General features: G+C 38.9%; 1 protein-coding gene across 2 annotated transcripts in view; it reads left to right on the plus strand.

Moving 5' to 3' along the window:
- usp32 (ubiquitin specific peptidase 32) overlaps positions 1 to 21,247 on the plus strand; it is a 75,295-nt gene that overhangs the window by 12,795 nt on the left and 41,253 nt on the right. For both annotated transcript variants that reach the window (XM_030743923.1, XM_030743925.1), the window contains exons 2-4: positions 7,310 to 7,437; positions 17,074 to 17,179; positions 21,005 to 21,123. In XM_030743923.1, the coding sequence (XP_030599783.1) occupies positions 7,310 to 7,437; positions 17,074 to 17,179; positions 21,005 to 21,123 (353 nt within the window). The remainder of the gene's footprint in view (positions 1 to 7,309; positions 7,438 to 17,073; positions 17,180 to 21,004; positions 21,124 to 21,247) is intronic.

Consider the following 21,247-nt stretch of genomic DNA (forward strand, 5'->3'; position numbering starts at 1 on the left):
AGCAGTTTTATGTGCAGTCTGTGCGCACACATGCGGCAAGCGCAAAGAGGCTTGATGAGCTTAGGTGAAGCTCAAAGCAGCAGCTTCCTGTAACCACCATTAAAACCTTTACTGGGAAACAGCTGGAGGAGCCCTTCATCAACCACCTGATCAGAAAGTGTCAACGTAAAGGAAAGAGAACTTTGTAGCTGCTCCATCCATCGCTGTTTGTTTCACACCAAAAAATCTGCAGAAAACTACGGAATTTAAAATATGCAGACAAACTGTTGATGAGACAAAACTATTACTTATAAGATTACTCGATTAATGGATGGAATAATGGATAGAATACTCGATTACTAAAATAATCGTTAGTTGTAGCCCTACTCTCAGCCAGGTTATGTACTCAGCATACACCTATTAAGCACAACAGTATGACATTATAATCAATAATTGCAGCCCTAATTGAAAACTCTGACCTTAAGCTCGACATGGCTTGCTAACCCATTAATCTTGCTTCACTTGAGCACATGATCAAACTGTTTTTGCCAAATGACAGTGATTTTTAGATTTTAAAACAGTGTTACAGCCCTCACAATTCTTCAAAGTTTGGGATATGTTAATCTTTTTACCAGTGACATCTTACTAAGAGGTAAGTAAAGGTATGTTGCATGGTCTGCACAGCTCCTGTTTACAACAAGCAAATACTTGCATTGTAAATGTAGTTCTCAGCCAGCAGAAGCGTGAGACACTGGCAAAATAAATGTTCACAGTTCAGAGCTGTTGCACACTGTCAGGGTAGATGTGATTAAAAGCTGATGTTTGTTTGTGTCATCCCATGTTTCAGTTGTTCTCACTGCTGTGCACCAGGAAATAGTTTCTGTGTTCTAAAGAACTAGAATGCACGGGGGCTTTTTTGACAGCTGCTGGAGAGTGGGTTGTGAAAATTGGTAAAGGACTGGAGGTCTTTTTCTAATATAGTTTTTTCTTGTATTACAAAACATACATTATTCCATCTTGATTCCTATGCACTGTCTCAGAACACGAGCTCATGCTTTATTTTTTCCTCTGAAAGCTTTCATTCTGCCACCTCATTAACCAATAAGGAAATCTTTTTTTATTCTACTGCAGTGCATGCTGTCCCTTTTCTATACCAAGAGCATTTCTTAATGCTTCATATTGCACAGCTTGACTTTTTGAATTTGTTTTTATGACTTCTTTTTTCTTCCATGGAGCCATCTTGATACACAAAAGTCATTCCCCATAATTCAGCTCCCTTTCTGCAATACTCTCTTTGCCATTTCTGTGTTTAATAAGCACTAAAGATGCTCATCTGTCTCAGCAGAATTATTTTGGAGCTGAGCTTTGGAAAGAAGTCAGTTTTTATAACTGACTTCTAATGAGCCTGAGAGTATTAAAATCTTAATACAACATGATGATGGATGTCATGATGTACTATGGTTTTGTTTAATCCATTGTAAAAGGGTTTTCATACTTGGCCAACCACTGACTGGCCACTCTGTAGAACCCCCACCCAGGAGGGCGTTCATATTAAAAATAGAAAAAACAAATTTCAGTCTACCGCACGTGTGTGTTGGGGGGGGGGGGGGTTGTCGCTAATTAGCATTAGCTTGCTAATGCTAAATTCTGTGCCAGCTTGCTAATTCAGTGACGGTGAACAGTTAGATAATATTATGTATGTAATATTCTGTGATAATAGTTGGTCCTATGGGTCACTGAAAGCACCTGAATCTGATTGGACCATGTGACTTGATGCCAATGGGGAGTGTGGATCCCTCTAGTCTGTGTTACGATGCTCTGAAAATAAGGTGCATGTTTACCTGCAGCTAGTGTTAATAAACATTCCAAAAGCAACATGTAAGTGTTTTATCCTTGTGAGTCTAGGAAGACAAGAAATAAGGCTAGCTCCTGGGATTTTATATTTAATATGAAGCCCAAAATTGTCCTTTGAGTTCCCTTTTTCCTCTACTGCTCCCTCGGTTTCACGCTGGTTGCTATTTTGCCCTGCAAAATCAAGTGGGAACAGGACTGTCACGTGAGAGTGCGCATTGTGAATGAAACTGGCCATGCCTGTTGTTAGATTGCAAATTGCGTGAAATAATACTATAGTGCAGGAGAAAAAAAAAAAAAAAAAGTCTGGTATCAGCAATGGGGTGGAGTGTGCAGATTGCGCACCCACTTGTTAATTGCAGTGATAGAACAGTTTTGATAGCGAACTGGTGAAATTCTCAGCCTGGCGCAAAACGACCTCAGCATGGCACAGTGCCAGGTGATCAACTGCTGGCTAGAACCCTGCATATGATATTCCGAGGCACTAGTACTACTTTTCCACCGCTGAGGTGCCGGTGCTGGTGCCAGCGCTGGTGCCAGTGATGGTGTCGGTTTCAATGAACCTGCGAAACGCTTAAGAACGGGCCTGCGTTTCCACCACGCTTTGTGAACCGATCCTTTACGTATGAGTGTGGCCGGGTCCTCATCTGGACACAGAAGCTGAAGGGCACAAATGTGGGAGAACACGCTTCCCTTACTTGTGCTGTGAACACATTTTACTGTCCAAACCAAACTACTGCAGAATCTGTGTGCAGCACAGAGGTAAACACAGACAGCGATTACGAGCATGATGACAAGTACGCACTTTGCATCCTTTTATCTGTGATATGAGCTGATACAAAGCAGCAAGTTCAGCCTTAAGACCCAACCTAATTCACAGCTGTGAAAATCGCTTCACTTTTCTCATGTAATACACACCATGCAGTGAAATAGCAGTAGAAAATTTTATGTTGAGATGGCAGAGTCACACCCTTCTGCTGCTTGCGTCATGTGTTCTTGGTTCGAGACCAGCTAGCTTGCGGGGCCCAAGTTGAACCCGCTTTTCGGCCGAGCACCGAGTGCGTTCGCGGTGGAAAAACCGACGAATGGTTCAAATACTGGTACCAGCAGTGGAAAAAGAGCCTAAATGTTCCTTGCCTTTACTTTTTGATATGTTCCCTCAGGTAGAGAATGCCAATTCCAATGTTGTGAATGAATGAATGTTTCCAATTAGTATTTGGTATAACTGCAAGCTGTACTCCAATGTGCATGACTTTGTAGGTAATACACAAACCAATGCAAAACATACCTTTGGCACTACTAGTGAGTCAACCTTTATACGGCTGTAACCTAGCTGACTCTATCACTGGTTGGATTTTTGAGAGGGCTTGTGTGTGTGTGTGTGTGTGTGTGTGTGTGTGTGTGTGTGTGTGTGTGTGTGTGTGTGTGTGTGTGTGTGTTTCTTTGTTTGGCACAATGGTTTTCTTTAGTCTTGTTGTCACTGTGATTGTTAAGTGACCAGTAAATACTTTATGACCTCCAGCTTACCTTTCATAAATCCATAAATTGGCACTTGACACAGTTTTTATGTGGGACTCCTGAACAAGGAACAAGACTGTTTCCAAAAATGAGTTCTTGTGTAATGCACTTACAGCATACCCGTGTCCAGCAGTGCTTAGACAAGATGCAGTGTAATGTTTTAGTACTTGTCTAGTTTTACTGACCACTCAAAGCACTTAAGACTAGGAGTCACATTTGAACCATACATTCATACAGCACTTCATTCTGTACCCTTTAACCATCTCATGGTGAACTTATCACACATGTCTTTGGACTGTGGAAGGAAGCTGGAGGACCTAGAGGAAACCCATGGAGGCACGGGGAGATCATGCAAACCTAACACAGAAAGACCCCAGCCAGGAATCTTTACTCTGTGAGGAGATATTACCGTGCCTTTGTGGCTAGAAGTCCTCAACTTCCCAGTCACGAGAAAAGCCTGAATAGCAGTGGTGACAGGATAATTCAATTCAATGTGGCCTTTAACATCTTTTCCATCTTCCTCAGCCTCTATCTATAATTTGTCAGGGACTGAATGAATCAGGAGGATTAGTATGGATTTGTATGGTCCAGTTTTTCTGTTTGTGGATATAAGTTGAATGAAGGTGGAGTGACGCCCTCCTCATCAGCTGATCCCCTCATTTAGACAGCTCTGCTTACTTAAATTAAGTACGTTGTTCCAGTCAAACACCAGCATCCTGCTGTAGCTGTTGAAAGTTGTTTGCTGTAATTTATTTGCATCACTTCTTCAGTACAGACAGTGAAGAAGTTGAGAATAGAGCTCACTGCTAGAGTATAGTGACTGTGAGTCAACAGAAATTGTGTATTCTTAGTAAAAGTTTCAAGGCTGTTTGTTTGAGGACATTTGCTTTGCCTGTTTGACAAGAGTCAAAGTGAAACTGTGTCTGTGAGTGGTTTCACCGTAACTGCGGAGAGATAAAAGGTTACAGGGTCAACAAGGTACACTCTTCATTAAAGTTTTTTCCTTTATACATACAAATAAAAGCCTGTAGGTACAAAGGAGTCAAATATATGATAATAACAAGGTATAAGGTGTGAACTGGATTGAAGGTGTGTGTGTGTGTGTGTGTGTGTGTGTGTGTGTGTGTGTGTATTTTCTTGGATAAAGATTTTTGTACAGTTACTCCTCATTGCTGCCTATAGACAAAGCAGAGATATGTGATTGGGTCATTTTATCTGCCTGTCAGCAATATTACACAAAAAGTACTAGGCTGAGGTTCAATAGATTTAGTGGAGCGGTGGAGTGTGGTCAGAGGAAGAGCCCTTTAAATTTTAATGGCAATCTCGATCATTTTGTTTAAAATTGCAAGACAAGGGCATTGGTTTAGGTAGACGGTGTGCTCTCCAAGTCTCCTTGTTGTTAGGCTTCATGCATATATAAGCAAATATACTTGCTTATTCAAATAAAAGCTGTTCTCTTTGATTGATTCTCCTCTTAAATTTTGAGTCAGCTGTGAGGTTTATTGCTCTAAAGTAGATGTTGCTCCATAATACTAGGAGGTTTCTGCTGTGATGGTTTTGATATTTACTTCTATTTATTACTTTGTTAGGAGAAGTAGATCGCACTAATGTGTTGCCAGCTAACACTGCTGGATGTGTCTGTGTGTGTAGGATTGTAGGTAAAACCTGAAACTGCATAAACACTACTGCCCTCTACAGGTTGTGTCAAAATAGGTGATCATCAGATGTTACAAACCTAAGGCCCGAGTTAGACTTCTGCAGGGAATCTTTATAGAATCTAGGGCATAACCTACTTAAGTAGCTGCTATCATGGTGGGCATTCACACTTGTGCGTTATGTGTTAGTTACTTATGGTTGTGTCCTGGTGTCAGGAGGGGTTTGTGGTTACAGCATAGCTACATTGTAAGTTTTCTGCTGAAGCATGAATCCCCAGTAAGCGTGGTTCAGAGATGCTTAAACAGAAAAGTTTCCGTGCAGTTGGACTAGCAGATTTTATGAGACACAATGATGCAACACAGCATGAGCAGTTTTCCATGAGATGGCAACAGCACTGTAGTATGTGCTGCTTGCTTTGATTTTGTTGTTGTTGGGTTAAATTGAAGCTTTGAAAGAAAGTGTTACAAACACTTAACTGCAAATCAGAGTGGAGCTGATGAGACTGTTTGCATATCAGCAAGATGAGGTGACAAGTGACAGTGGTATGTAGCCTGCCTGGTAGAGCAGGTGACCATGTGCTGCAAGGCTCAATGCAGCAACACAGGTTTGAGTCCAGCATGGGGGGTGCTGCATGTCTCTCCCCACTTCTTCCCACTTTTCCTCTCTAATGTTTACTATCTTATCAAATAAAGGTGAAATAAAAGCCCTACAGCATTCTCTACAATGTGAAAATTTTTTCAGACATGATACATTAAATCCAGGATTTCATCTATCCATTGAAATTAGTTGAGTCATCTTGGCAAGAAGACTGCAATCAATAACTCATTAACTCAGTATAGAGCTGTCTTATCAAGGGTCATTGGTCGTCACTTTCAGTTTTCAGTCAGTGTTTTCTAAAGTGACAGCATCTTCTGTGTTTTCCACATCTCACTGACTCTAGTTGAATCGACAGCACAGTACAATAGAGTATAACTGTTTTTGGAAAGGGTCTTTAGTGTTTAATCTGGACATAATGACAATAGATGTGTGTTCTGCTTGTGTGTTCTGCTGAAACACACACACATAAGATATGTGGGGTGTGTGTTTTATTTTTATATAATTTTTATATATATATATATATATATAAAATAAAATAAAAAAGCCCTACAATGAAAGAAAGACTTGAACATGCTTTTGCATCACATAGGCACTTTTATTTATGCTCGCCATTAAGGCGCAGGTACTTGGTGCAGTATTCTCCTGAACGAAGGTCAGGTTGACATAAACTTTGTTGTTCGGTGCTGTTCGCGAAGCATCCCATAACAGATATAAGGTGACAACAGAAAATACATTGATTAACTTATCATTGATTCAGGATATCATTAAAATTATACTTGGAGCAGTTGACATACTACCATCTGACTAGCAGCAACCGATCCTGTAACACATGGACTAGGCATCCATTATAATCTGACACTTGTCAATACCACTCTGGCTCTGTCACACTGCTGTGGTTCCAACCTCAGCAATATCGTTCTGTGTTAATCTTTTGCTATGGACTCTTTCAAAGCGCCCTCATTTTCTGTCTTAATTTACCTACATTTGTATTTGCTGATTTACTGCAGTTTATCCCTGTTTGAAATGTGATGGGCTGCTGGTGTCAACAGTTTATTAAACTATTTTACTGCATATTGATCCTTCACGTATCATCTGAGCGTCACCTATTATTGTCGTGCTGATCATTTAGCCGCAGTGTCGTCATGAACACTGTAAATGAGATCTTTATCAGTCATTAGTCAGCGGTTTGCTGTCACCACTGTGCATAGTCAGTGACATTGTTCAATATGTGGTCATGGTTACTGCTACACGTGTGATCAACTTTGTCATTTTTACTAACAGTTACAGAGTTATTGTATATATGAACCCAGTAACACCTCTATTTTCTAGTTGAGGCAGTTCTGTCAGTCTAAAAGGCCATTTTAGCCAAATCTTTTCTTCCATTTACTCTAACTGGATTGATGGTTTTTTCTGTTTTGCTGTGTGATGCCATGGTCCAAGTATAGCAAAGTTGAAAGAAACCTGGCTTCTAGTTCTCAAAGCTTCAAAAATGACATTTAACAACATTTGAACATTTCAGGGTGATCCAGGCCTTAGTCCCAATACAGTTTTCAGCTGTTAGAGCCAGTAGAAATGCTTTTAGTTTTCTTAGATTCTTTTTTTCCTTGCAGAGAAGTACCATGACATCACACACAACTGCAGATCGACCCTTGAGATTTTGAACTGTTCCTCCATCTCTTCTGATGTAATCTCTTCTCTTTGTTTGTAGTCACCGATGTGGAACTGAAGCGGCTGAAAGATGCCTTCAAGAGAACCAGCGGCCTCTCCTATTACATGACCCAGCAGTGCTTCTACAGGGAAGTGCTGGGAGATGGAGTTCCCCCTAAAGTTGCAGAGGTAAGCCACAATGATGTCATACCACATACTCTGAGTGAGGAACAGTGGTGACAGTTAAATGCTTAGTGATTTCCAGCAAGTCATTGAAATTGGTTTGGTTATGCCAATGCAGTGTACCCGCAGACCAGTGAGCTTTATAATAATGACTCTCAGTAAGGTGCAAGCTTTTCACATTAAGCCCAGTCCTGCATACCACTCAAGGATGTCCAATAGGAGGAGGTCCGATAAAAGGGCATCATTACTGTCTTATAGTTATGATTTTCCTGTTGAAAATCATGAGAGTTGGATGTTAGATGCCAAAGAACCATCAAAGTTCTACAGGGGAATAGATATAGAATAGCAACGTTGTTTCCAGTATATTTATAGCTACTGTTGATTTGAAGGAGACTCTTGGCGGAGTGGTTGTGTTCCTTTGAAGTAACTGAATCATTAATGCAATCAGCACAGATCTACCCTTGATAAATACAGCTGGTATATATGCAACAGTATGACTTTATCCTCCTGAGACCCTGCGTCCACATATGGGGACAGTAAATTTTGGCTTTGCTGCACCTTATACTTTATTCTGCTTAATTGTGTTTTATACTTTAAGTCATGTTGTTTTTGTTGTGTTATGCTATAAAATAATCCCACATCTGAGGGCATTTTTTGTTTCCTAAAAGTATGTAACAACCATGTAACAAAATACAACTTCCTGTTCAAAGAGGAAGCTTAGATTATATACATATCAGGTCCATCTAATTACAAATATCTAGGAGAAATTAAAAATGCATCGCAAACAGGAGCTCGGGTCTCAGGAGGTTAAATAATATAATCTGTATCTAACTCTGGTTTCCTTCACACATCCCAATCTGACTTTCTCCTGTCACTTTTTCCAACTTGTCATTCTCAAGTTACACATTTGAGAGCTGCCATTTCTCCTCTGGCAAAGTTGACAGGTTTAAAAATACTCAGGAGGAAAACTGAATCAAAAGACCCAAAATGTCATTCGTATGATTAAAGCAGTTTGGCACGAAAAGATTTCCTAAGGCTTAGTGGTGAAGCCGGCGACCACATACATATGCCGCGTTGCGGTGCGGGCGGCGCGGGTTCGCGTCCCGGCCTGTCGCCAGTTTGCCCACATGTCTTCCCCTGTATCTTTCCCCCATTTCGTCTCTCTCCACTGCCAACAAAAGCCGCTGTGGCCAAAAAAGGCAAAAAAAAAAAAAAAAAAAAAAGAATCCACAAATGTCAGATTTTGTTATTATCTGGCTAGCTGTCCCTACGTTGGCTATTACTAGAGAAAACAAATGTTAGTTATACAGGTTAGTTTTATCTTAAATTACATAATTAACCGAATTAAATGAAAACTGTTTGTTATGTATAAATTAATATACCATGAGTCACATTAGCAGGGGATTTGGCAAGTATTTGTTACTGATAATGTTAGCAAGCAGAGATTGACTGTAGGTTTCTCTGAGGGACAAATTTCAGTTTCCATAGGAAAAACTGGCTTTCATCTGGAAAATGTTAGCTAACGTTTGCTTACCTGCTAATGTAAACAAAAACAAATTGATTACTAACCAGCGTAGCAGCTAGCAGGCTAAATTTGTGAATAGGAAAATATCAGTACTAACATTAAGCCAACATTACTGTTTGTTTGTTTTTTCTTATTCTAATACAGTCATTCCATCTCAAATCATTGTGGGCTTTCTACTCAGCCATCTCTGACTTGCATAAAAATGTTATAGTCTAAAGTTTGGACATATACAGTACCAGCCAAACGTTTGGATATGTCCAAACGTTTGGCTGGTACTGTATAGTGATTGCTGTAAAATTTTAGTTTAATATATTAAATACATTTTTTTTAATAAAAAAAAAAGTCAACCTACTTCCAATATTTTTACCTTTAAATGTGAGGCCATGTTTGAATATGAATATCTCAAAAACTATTAAAGATAAAAGCCTTAAATTTTCACTGGTCTTTGATTCCTGGTCTGAATCAGGGCCTGTGATTTGGGACAGATATATCAAAAAATATCTACTGGTTACTGAGTATTGGCTAGTTAGCATATGAAACAAAAAAAATCAAGCAGTCATGTGAAGTCCTATGTTTGAGCACCCACAAATGTTTTGCATTCTTTTGCAATAATGCAAAATAAAACATGCAGAATATACCCTCATAAAAATGATGAATTGAACACATAGGACAGGTTGTATCTCAAAAACAAAACCAAACAAAAAAAAAAACAAATATAGGCCCAGGGACAGACCCAGGACATACTATAGAGATTATATCTCTCGGCTGGCCTCGGAACGCCTCAGTGGACAAGCTGGAGGAGGTGGCTGGTGAGAAGGAGGTCTAACTTTCTCTGCTTAGGATGCTGCCCCTGCAACCCAGCCCTGGATTAAAATATCAATCAGCATTGTCAAAAAGGCCCAACATAGACTGCATTTCTTGAGGGTTCTCAGGAGCAACCACCTGACCTAAAATCTGCTGGTGTCCTTTTCACCGCTGCTCTGTAGAGAGCATCTTAACCTACTCTTTGTGCGTGTGGTTCAACAGCTGCACAGCAGCAGATAGAAAAACACTCCAGAGAGTCATTAATACGGCTCAAAAGGCTGTCCCCTGCCCTCCCTCCAGGAATTGTTCAATGCCTGCGGCCAGAGGAGGGCACAGGACATCCTCTGGGACCCCTCACACCCTGGACATTATTTGTTTCAGTTGCTGCCATCAGGCAGACACTTCAGGACAATGAAGGCCAGAACAAACAGACCGAGGAACAGCTTTTATGACAGAGCCATCATTGAACTGAACTCTGTGCTGTCAAATGGAAAGTGATGTTGTGTGCGTGTGTGTGTTGGGGCTGGTCTCTCTTACCGTATTTTTCGGACTATAAGATGCACTTAAAATCCTTAAATTTTCTCAAAAATCGGCAGTGCACCTTATAATCTGGTGCGCCTTATGTATGAATTCTTGTGCTTACTGAACTTGAACCAATTTTATGTGGTACACTGCGCTCAAAAATCTTTCAAAATGTTTTAGTGCGACTTTGGTAAGGGACGCTTCAGAAATATCGACATTTTCCAGAGCGTACAAAGCGTACAACAGGGGGGGGGGGATAACACCCAGCGTATGGCCTTTTATTAACAATTAAATGATTGCTGTGTGCCGCAACCAAAACAAAACAGTAACAACAACAAGACTGACTCGATAATGGCGAGAGGGAACCCGGCATGCTTGATGCAGAAATCGCCCAACTGTTCAACTCAGTCACTGAAGATGAGGAATTTGATGGATTTGTGGAAGATAAATGATTTTAAATGTGAGGGTATTTTTCTGTATTTGTTACAACTGAACAATATTCTGAGTTATTGTGAATTAGTTGAATAAAGTTCAACTTACCTGACGCTTTTGTTTCGTCCTACATATGTTTTATCGTGCGCCTTATAACCCGGTGCGCCTTATGTATGAAAATAGACCCGTTAATTGATAGTGTGCCTTATGGTCCGCAAAATACGGTAATTTTAATTTTTATTATGTATTGTGTTTTATTAATTATTTTAATACTCATACTTGTATTATTTATTTATTATTTCCTGAGGCACCTGGAAGGACTGCATTTTTAAAATTTCGTTGTGCACCTTGTTGTTGTGCAATGACAATAAAGACTCTAAGTCAGCTAAGAAGCATTAAAAATGCAACAATCCAAGAAGTGCCAATGTAAAACTTTTCATACATAAAATAAATATAGCAAAACAATTGTGAGTAAGGAGGATGGGATTACTCATTTCATGTGAGTAGTCTTGCAGGACCAAGTTGCTGGGTCCGTGTGGCATGATCAGTGTTCCAATACAAGGTCCTAACCCTAAATCCACAACTGCCACAGACAAGGGATCAGGCAATCAGCATGCTGACTGCCAGAATGATGTTAGGTGGAGTTCATCAATACTCAGACATTTTTTGATATATCTGTTCCAAATTACAAATCCTTACTCATTTTTATGGAAGAAAGGCCAGTGAAAATTTCAGGCCTTTATCTTTAATAGTTTTTGAGATATTCATGTTCATTCGTAGCCTCTGATTTTAAAGTGCATAAAAACATATCTGGAAGTAGGTCGACAGACAGTATTTGATATATGAAGCTAAAATTTCACAGGAGTCATTATATATGTCCAAACTTTGGATCATAACATTTTAATGCAAATTGGTGATGATCAAGCAGAAAATGGATTTTGTAGTGAAGTGTGTTGCGCTGGGAGCCATTTATTGGCTGAGATCAGTGACGAGTAGACTCCATTTCTATTGCTTTGATTGCTTTCCATTAGCTGTTGTTGCTCAGCATTGATGTTACGAGTGAAGGAGAGCCATAAGCATCACACGATTTGCTTGATTTAGGTCACCCCACAGGCTGTTAGAGGTAAATTAAGAGAGTTACGGTCCATCCAGACATTTTAGGAATGATTTTGAATATTTTGACAATAGATAAAAAAATGTTATACGTTTCTTTAGTTTTGTCTGGTTAAATAAACAGTCCTACCTCTAAACCAAGGTTAATAGCAAATTGAGAATTTTGTGTTGCTTTGCACACCTGACCTTTATCATTCTGCACGTTCTTTTAGTCAGCTTAAAAATAAGGAAAGCAGGGTTTTAATTGAAAAGGATCGTTAAGTTTGTTGTTACTGTGCGTTTGTGTGTATTTTCATTTATCTATATTCCAAACATGATGATATCTTTTAAAATTAGTAAAAAAAAAAAAAAAAGGTCGCTATTATTTTTTGTAGTATTGTTTAACTCAGATGATTTGTGTTGCCTATGTGAGCTTAAGGCCACTATAATGTAAAAATGTAAGACTTCATTTCCCCCACATTATATCATGCTAACTAATTAGTCCAAAGCACATGTACCCTGTTGTCCATCAGTCATTGTCACCTGCTGTGTGGGATTACGCAGGTCCTGGTTGCAAGATGACTCATAACTTATGTGGGTTTTCCTCTGTGATATCCCACTCTTTTCCTCTGTAGCTTCACTTTCTTTTAAGCAATGCCGTGCATATCTGCTATAGCACATTACACTGTGTATTTGTAGCACATACCTCTGTTAACCCATCCAACAGTCTTACATTATGAAGAACACTGTGACCACAAAACAAAGTGCATGATTCAACCCGGGTTTGTTGCCCTGCTAAGTCCTTGAGCACACAATAACACCTACGTTGTCTTCAGAGTGCTTAAGTAAGGCCAGTGTTAGTCATCCTGCGTCTCCCCCCTCCCACCCCACCCCCAAAGAAAAGCTCCTCCTTAAACATGTCTTCACTACAACACGTGTCATCTCCCTCTGTCTTCTTCTCCTTTGTCACCATGGCAGCAGTTACTGTGGTGATGTGGTCCAGATGTAAGGTTGCAGCTGGTGTTTCAAATATAGCCGTGGCTACTGTACAGTCTGGCAGTTCAAAGAAGGCCCCAGCCTAATCACTCAGTCAAGAAACAGATATAGTTTAATGCTCAGATGTCTCTATAGTACACAGTCTGCCTCGTGTTTTTTTCTTTGTGTTCATAATGATGGTGTAACGATTCATTGTCAAGTAGATAGAGATTTGGTATATTGAATAAAATTGGAATCATTTTGGTCAATTTCAAATTATGCAGATTCTTCCTAAATGTAGCTCTGGTGGCTGCAGTATTCTTCCTCCATGAGTTACTGGAGCTCAGTTCTATCTTATAGATTACAGTTGAATTGGGTGCACAGGTTTGAATTTATTTGGGATTTTCGCAAAAATGCATATACAGGCACAAATACATCCCATACACCCTCACTAATATTTGAGTAAATGTCTCTTAGCAAGTTGCACCTCGACAAGATGCTTTTGGTAGCCATCAACAGGCTTCTGGCATAATTCCGGCTGGATAGTCTTCTTGGAGGAATTAATAGTTCATTTTAATCGGTTGGTTTCCTGGCATGGACCTGTCATTTAAGTGTAGTCTACAAATTTTCAGTAGGATTGAAGTCGGGGTTTTTGGGAAGCTTAATGCTAGTCTGCTGTAATAGGAGGTTCCTACTGGTTTTGGTATTTGCTGCTATTTATTACTTTGTGTTAGGAGAAGTAGATTGCGAAAAGTGTTGCCAGCCAACAGTGTGTGGGTGTGGGTGTGGGTGTTTGTTTTTCTAGGTAAAACCTGAAACTCTATGATCACCTCTGCACTCTGTGTCAAAATGGGTGATCGTGAGATGTTACAAGTCTAAGGCCTGATTGAGACTTAAGTGGTGAATCTTTGTAGAGCCTATGACATAACCTACATAAGTGGCCAATGACATTGCTGGCATTTTTTTTTTTCCCGGTGGTAAACATATTTGTCCCTCAAGTTTTTCTTGGTAAATTGTCTCACATCCATTCCAATAGTTTCAGCAATCTCCCTCCATGAATTTGCTGACTTTTGTGAGTTTTTACATTGATACTATGATTATTGCTCCTTATATTGAGAAAATTATTGTTATTCTCTCACTAATGAATTCAAAAACTGGGGCGAAAAGTAGCCGGAAACCAAATGGAGGAATCAACAGTACTGAACAGGCCAATCACAGTAATTGCAGGCTGCCTTTACCCAACGTGTAGTTACATTTCTGGGGAGATGTGTGTCAGGTTACACCACAGGGTTTCACAGGGGTTTGTGGTTATGATGTAGCAGTGGTGTAGATTTTCCACTAAAGCACAAATCCCAAGTAAGACAGCAGAAATTTACAGTTTGCTGCTTTTTGTTTTTTTTGTTTTTTTTTTTTGTAGAGCAAAGAAAACATTTTTTCCTGTTTATTAAAAAAAAACCCAAACAAGTTTCTAATTGGCCATATTTCTCCCAAGACTCCCAAGTGCTTGATGCAGCCAATAAGAAAAAACTGAGCTGTTTATTTTCAGTTATAAAGTGAATTAAATAAACAGTGTTCATTAAGACAAGTGTGCCAAACTTATAATTACCTTTTCTATAACCACAGTAGCAGTAGTTTAATTTCAACTTCTAAAATGACACTGGATGGGGTGGTCTCTGGCTCCTTTGGTTGAGCTGGTCACCCATGCCTTCCAGGAGCTTGGGTTTAAGTCCACCCCAGACTGTTTCCTGTGTGTCATTCCTCCCAGCCTTCAAGGCTAGGTCTGCTAGCATCCTGAAGCTGATAGACAGCTTCGTTCTATTCTGTGCTGTATTTTGTACCCGGAGCACAAATATAGATATAAATAGACTCCTGAAAGTAATTGTGTACAATTACAAGAGTAATTGTTGCTCACGTGGTGTACCGTAGAAAGAAAGTCTCATACTGAACTGAACATGACATACCCAGTGACACAGTGCAAATACACATTACATCTTCCATGTACGGGGAGCAAGTTAACAAGTTTTGTTTTTTTTTAAATTTGAACTCTTTTGAGAAAAAGGAAAAAAAAAAAGAACTGATGACTAATAATCGTAAATCAGTGGGTGGGGAGACAGACAAGTAGAGAAATGTGCTTCAGTTGACTGCGTCAAGGACTTCCCCAGAGTCAGTGGGGATTCCACAGTGTCAGTTTATATATAAAATTGTATGCATTTTTTTTCTGTTGTTGTTTTTAAGTTTTAAAGTGATATTTAGAGTAACTGTACACAAACTTTGAAGTATGATTTTGATTGATTTTTTTTTTCCAGCAGTATTTTTCAAATTAAAACAAAAAAGAATACTGCTTTTAAAAGAATCTAAACAATAATCTGCTCCTTGTACTCATCACATAGCAGTCCATGTGTTCAATGTAAAGAGTGATATAATTTGAATTGCCTATTCATAGTATGCTCAGTGATGTTAAACATCGTTCCTCCCCTGAAATATTGGGACACAAATGGTAACGTCATTTAGTTATTTTGTTTAATATAAACTTATAAATTTGTCAAATACTATTTGGCATTGACCTTGTGATTATTATCCATCTCTAATCTGTCAGGTTGGCGACTGAAGTGCACGACATGCAGTCAGTTATTTGTGCGTCAGTTCTCCTTTTTATAGATTGTCAAGCTCCAAAAACACTGTAAACTGTGCCTTTTTATCATTGGCAGCTTTTCATTGGTCTTTCTCTGTGTACTTCTTATATCCAATTTAGACACATTTTCAAACTCATGGTCCTGGTTTGTAGTGTGGACTTATAGTGCGACATCATCTTTGACATTCCTTCTTTTCTTAGACTTGATAAATGTTCCCTAAAACCACTAAAGAAATTCTGCAGCTCCTCTCACAGTACTTTCTGTGACATTTAACCTTTTGCATGTAGATTGGCAGAGTTCCCCTTTAATCTTGTTTTCCTGCGAACGCTCAATTATGTTTCTCTTCACAAAGCCATAGAGATTTTCTTTGTGTGATTCTGTATTGTATACTTTCTGTTGAAATGAAGCACTGCTAATGTAGTAAAATCCAGAGGATGATGAAAAGGCAGCAGATGGTGGAAGTGGAACAGTGAATTTAGAAGTTTACAGTTTATAGTGTAACACTTCCTTTTTTTAAAACCACAAATGAAGCTGCTGTACTCTGTGTGATCCACTGACACGGACATGCTTCATCAGCTGACTGCAGAGGTGCCTCATACAGGTCAGCACTTTACCATTTGAATGCAGCTTAGATTAATGAAAAGCATGCAAATCATTAGCTGGTATGGATTTAGTTTTAAAGATGAGGAACACATTCTGGTTGCATTTTTTGTATTTTTGTTTTGCATCATATCCCCTCACTGTGTCACATAAACTAGTCCAGGCAGCTAATTCCAATATTAAAACTGAAAAATTAAGTATGCTGAGACCTTTGTGCAAAAAATAATTTCATCCTGCTTTTTGCCTTTTGGAGGCATTTTTCTTCTTCAGTTACACACACATTGTGTCATACTCTAGAGGATTGTATTGCAGAATCATGTAACCAGCATTACTAGATCCAGTGTGTTATGTTAAATGTTATGTTAAACCTTAATTTGTCATATACATTTTTAGACCTGCACATATTAGAGTAAGGACATGTTAACATGCTCATCATGTACTGTATCCCGTCCTTTGAAAGATACAGCTGCTTCCTGATGAGTTGCACATGTATAATCAGGTCTTGCCGTCTGCTCCTACTCTGTCGCTCAGTGCTTACTGGTGGCTATTTTTAAACTAGTACTAAGTGCAATGAAACATTGATCAAATTAAGCTAAATTATTGTTAAGCTTTGTTGTTTGCTCACCCATGCTCCTCGTTCAATTCTCTCTTCTCGCCCATTCTTACAACAGGATTTCCATCATTGATTTGAGCCGCTGTACGCAGCATCTTTGTGTCAGTTAAAAGGAGAAATAAACACAGAGATTAACGGACAGGGCGCCCACCGGCCTGCTGTGTGTAGATTATGTTTGGAAAGGGGACACAAGTGCGTTTCATGTGACTTAACTTCAAATCTTTTTTTTTTTTTGGGGGGGGGGGGGGGGGGGGGGGGGGGTGTTGTCAGTGAAATATAATTACGCTGGTCAAATCTGTCCTTCCGCTCATTACACATTGGCAGTTTTCCTGGTGTCATTTTGGGGAATGAATGGGCTTCTACAAACTTCTTGATCGTGCTGCAGGCAGTGTGAGTCACAAAGTTGTTCCTGATTTATAACATTTCTATTATGTGTATGTTTTTAGGTGATCTACACCTCGTTCGGAGGCTCGTCCAAAGGGCTTCACTTTAACAATCTGATTGTGGGTTTGGTGCTTCTGACCAGAGGACGCGATGAGGAAAAGGCAAAGTGTAAGTTGCTCCACGTGAGCCAGCGGGAAGTGTGTATTTATGCTGTGAGATGCTGCTTTCATGTCCCTCTCTTGAATGGCAAATCAAGAACAGCTATCTTTGACATCCTTTGAACCAAATTTTTTTGTGTGTATGTGGGTGGGGGTGGGGGTGTGTGTGTGTGTGTGTGTGTGTGCACAACATGAAAATTAAGCAGGAAGAACAGGACCAATGAACTGAAATGCAGTGCATTCACAAAGGATAAAGAAAACAGTCTCATAATCTTTGTACTTATGAGATAATGTTCAACAAAATAAACACTTCACTGATGATGGGCACATTTATAAGGATTTATTCAGAGTCAAAGTAATTTGGTGATTGGTTGTACATAGTACGTAGTTAACCTTTAAAAGCTAATTTTCAATACTCAGGTTTATTATTCTTGTCTTCAGTGAATGCAGTGTGTTTCTGTGGGGCTGTGGAATCCAGTACAAACATACATGGATAAAAAAAAAAAAGCAAAACAACAACAACAAAAAAAAAACAAATAAACACATGAAATTATAAAGTATCTGCAAGTGCAGTTTACAGTTGACACTTGATCTGTGTTTTGAACCACAGCTGGAGCCAAGGAACAATCAGGGGTAGCCAGAGTTGGATAAACTTACTTACTGCCGTTGAAGTAATTTGTCCCGTTAAAAAGCAAGTTATAAGTAGGGGTGGGACTTTAACGCGTTAATTTCGATTAATTAATTATGGGGAAATTAACGCGTTAAAATTTTTAACGCATTTTAATCGCACTTTGCACCGTGGAACGTTTCTCAGTGCACGAGTTCCAGGCATACAGATTATATCGACGCACAATGTCCAAATTAGGGGCTGCATCCTGCGAAGGACCCGGCCCACGTCTTTCGCAGCCCAAGAAGACCGCAAAGGCCGGAAGTGAGCGGCTAGCCTTCATATCAGCTGCCGTCACCTCTGCGTAGCTCATGTCGCCTAGCAACCGTGAGTGGAAGCCCAGCTGTGTAAAAGCAGCTGTTAAACGGAGAATGAACTTTTTCTCCTTTTTGTGGTTTAATTTTAAGTCTTTAATTCAAAATAAGCTGTTAAAACAAGCATGACACATTTCAACATCAAGGAATACAGCTGAGAGAATGATTAATTTCCAGCTATAACAAGTGAGACATTAATGTTGAATAAAACTATCCAGTTATGATGCTTAACTTTAATTTTAGGAGTTTATCACAGGAGCACTTCCACCCTTCATTGGTCTGTGTAGTAGACTGGTGGGAAAATAAACAAAATCTTGAAGTTTAAGCTTATGTATATTGATTTATTCATCAACTAAACTTAAATTAATATTTATCATGTTAAATATTGAAATGCGATTAAAATGCAATTAATTTCGATTAATTAATTACAAAGCTTGTAATTAATTCGATTAATTTTTTTAATCGAGCCCCACCCCTAGTTATAAGTAAAAGTACTTTTAAAATACCCCCCCCAAAAAACCCACTTTGCATTTAGCATCGGTGTCTTGATTAAAGATCCAGAGGTTGTATTTCCTACTGTATGTATTTACCTTGAAGAGTTTTCACTTTCTTCATTTCATAGCCAGTTGACAGCAGACACTTTAACACCCCAGCAAAAACCTGTACTGTCCTCTCAGTATGCTTACACTAGCTGCCCTGACAGACTCAATCATGGGATTGGATACGTTCCAGTAGTACTGAGGTTTCATTGTGGGCTTTGGCTGGGCCATTCATCCATGTCCAGTGTTGTCTTGGATGTTTGCTTTCATGCTGAAAGGTGAACAGTTAGTAAAATGTTAAGTAGAATTTCTTTGAGGTGTTCCTTTTTTTGTGTGTGTTTTTTGTTCTTTTTTGCATTTTGGAAACTAATAAAGGAAGAAATGAGATGGCTACTTCCAGAGATGTGTGTGTGTGTGTATATGTGTGTATATATATGTGTGTGTATGTGTGTATATATATGTATGTGTGTATATATATGTATGTGTGTATGTATATGTATGTGTGTATGTATATGTATGTGTGTATGTATATGTATGTGTGTATGTATATGTATGTGTGTATGTATATGTATGTGTGTATGTGTATATATATATATGTATGTGTGTATATATATATATGTGTGTGTATTTATATATATATATATATATGTGTGTGTATGTATATATATATATATGTGTGTGTATGTATATATATATATATATGTGTATGTATATATATATATATATATATGTATATATATATATATACATATATTAAAATGAGAATCTGAATATATAGAATGAAAGTCTGAATATATTGAATGAAAACTGACGTCACGGAGGCTCTTGCGCCATCTAGTGTTTTCGTTACGTAAAGCACATTATGTCGCTACAAGAAATGGCACTATGAGTCAATCTGCAGGGAATTTAGTGGCAGAAATCCCAAATAATGAGTAGCTAATTAACACCCTGGCAAATGCATGAACTGGCCAACATAATGCTAGCAGCAGTGTTCCTAATCATACTACTGATGAAGAGTTTTATTCAGTGAATCTCTCAGGTCAGACAGCTCCTGCGTATCAAGCTAACAATAAGCAGAACATGCCTTCCACATCCACGTCTCAGATTCTAGACAGGGCCTGTTGTTGTGGAGGGTGCCTGTGCATGTTCTGCGTAATGTTAGCTTGCATGCAGGAGCTGTCTGACCTGAGAGGTTCGCTGCATTTGGTCTTCCACGATGAAACAGTGAAGATGAACTGCAGATTGACTCATAGTGCCGCTTCTTGTAGCGATATTATGCGCTTTACGTAACGAAAACACTAGATGGCGCTTCCGTGACCACAGCTTTCATTCAATATATTCAGACTTTCATTCAATATATTCAGACTTTCATTCAATATATTCAAGTTTCATTCAATATATTCAGACTCTCATTTTAATATATATATATGATATTTCCTAAACGGCATTCCATTTTTTATATATATATATATATATATATATATATATATATATATATATATATATATATATATAAATATATAAATAAATAAATAAATAATTACTTGGATCAATAATGCTGCACTCACTAATTTTAACTTGCACTGTAGTGTTTTCCAGTCTTTTTTACTGTCATTATATATGCATTAGAAACAGAGAACTGAGTCAGAGCTGCAGCAAAACACTTGAATTTAAGATCTGAACAAAACTTTTATCCTGAGCTTGTCAGTGAACTGATGAAAGCTGGTGAGTATTCAACTCATCTACTCCCAGCAGAATATGAAGCTGTTTATTGTTATTCCCACAATACAGCAGCATTCTGTAGTCATCCATGCTTTAAAAATGCTGTCACCTTACGTTGCCCTTATACCTAAAGAACAGTATGTATACTAGCAGAACTACACATGGGCAGAAAACATGTACAACTTCAGTAACATCACATTGGAAGGGTTCTTTCTGTGTGAGACATCTCATTGATTTCTTTGTAGGATAAGCTACATGGAGGAATTACTCTTCTGATACCCAGCAACTGTGATATATATATATATTTTTTATTCTTCATCTCTTCTGTTCTGTCCTCTCTTCCTCTTCCTCAGGCTTATACTGGTAGTTGTATTTTGTACTGTGTGTTGCAGGCATTCAAATCCATCAGGCCATTATTGACGTTGTGACTTCTATCAGGTTGCTGCTGTGTGCAGGAGGCCTGTATTCCTGTGATAACACTTTTTTGTGTGTGTGTGTGTGTGTGTGTGTGTGTGTGTGTGTGTGTGTGTGTGTGTGTGTGTGTGTGTGTGTGTGTGTGTGTGTGTGTGTGTGTGGTGTGTGTGTGTACACAGACCTCTTCAGCCTATTTGCCAACGATCTGGGCGGATATGCTGCCAGAGAAGATATAGAAGCAGTTCTGCAGGTCCTGGATGGAGAAGTCCCAGCCTCCCTGAAGGAGTTCTTCAGCGAGGTCAGCAAACACTGTAAAAGACTGCACAGCATTAACTCTGTTAACTCATGGACTTGATTCCAAGTGAGCTACAGACTAATGACTTCCATATCACTCATGTTCTCTCCTTGGCTCATAATGTGGA

Source organism: Archocentrus centrarchus, chromosome 13 (assembly GCF_007364275.1).
Source record: "Archocentrus centrarchus isolate MPI-CPG fArcCen1 chromosome 13, fArcCen1, whole genome shotgun sequence".
Taxonomy (NCBI): Eukaryota; Metazoa; Chordata; class Actinopteri; order Cichliformes; family Cichlidae; genus Archocentrus; species Archocentrus centrarchus.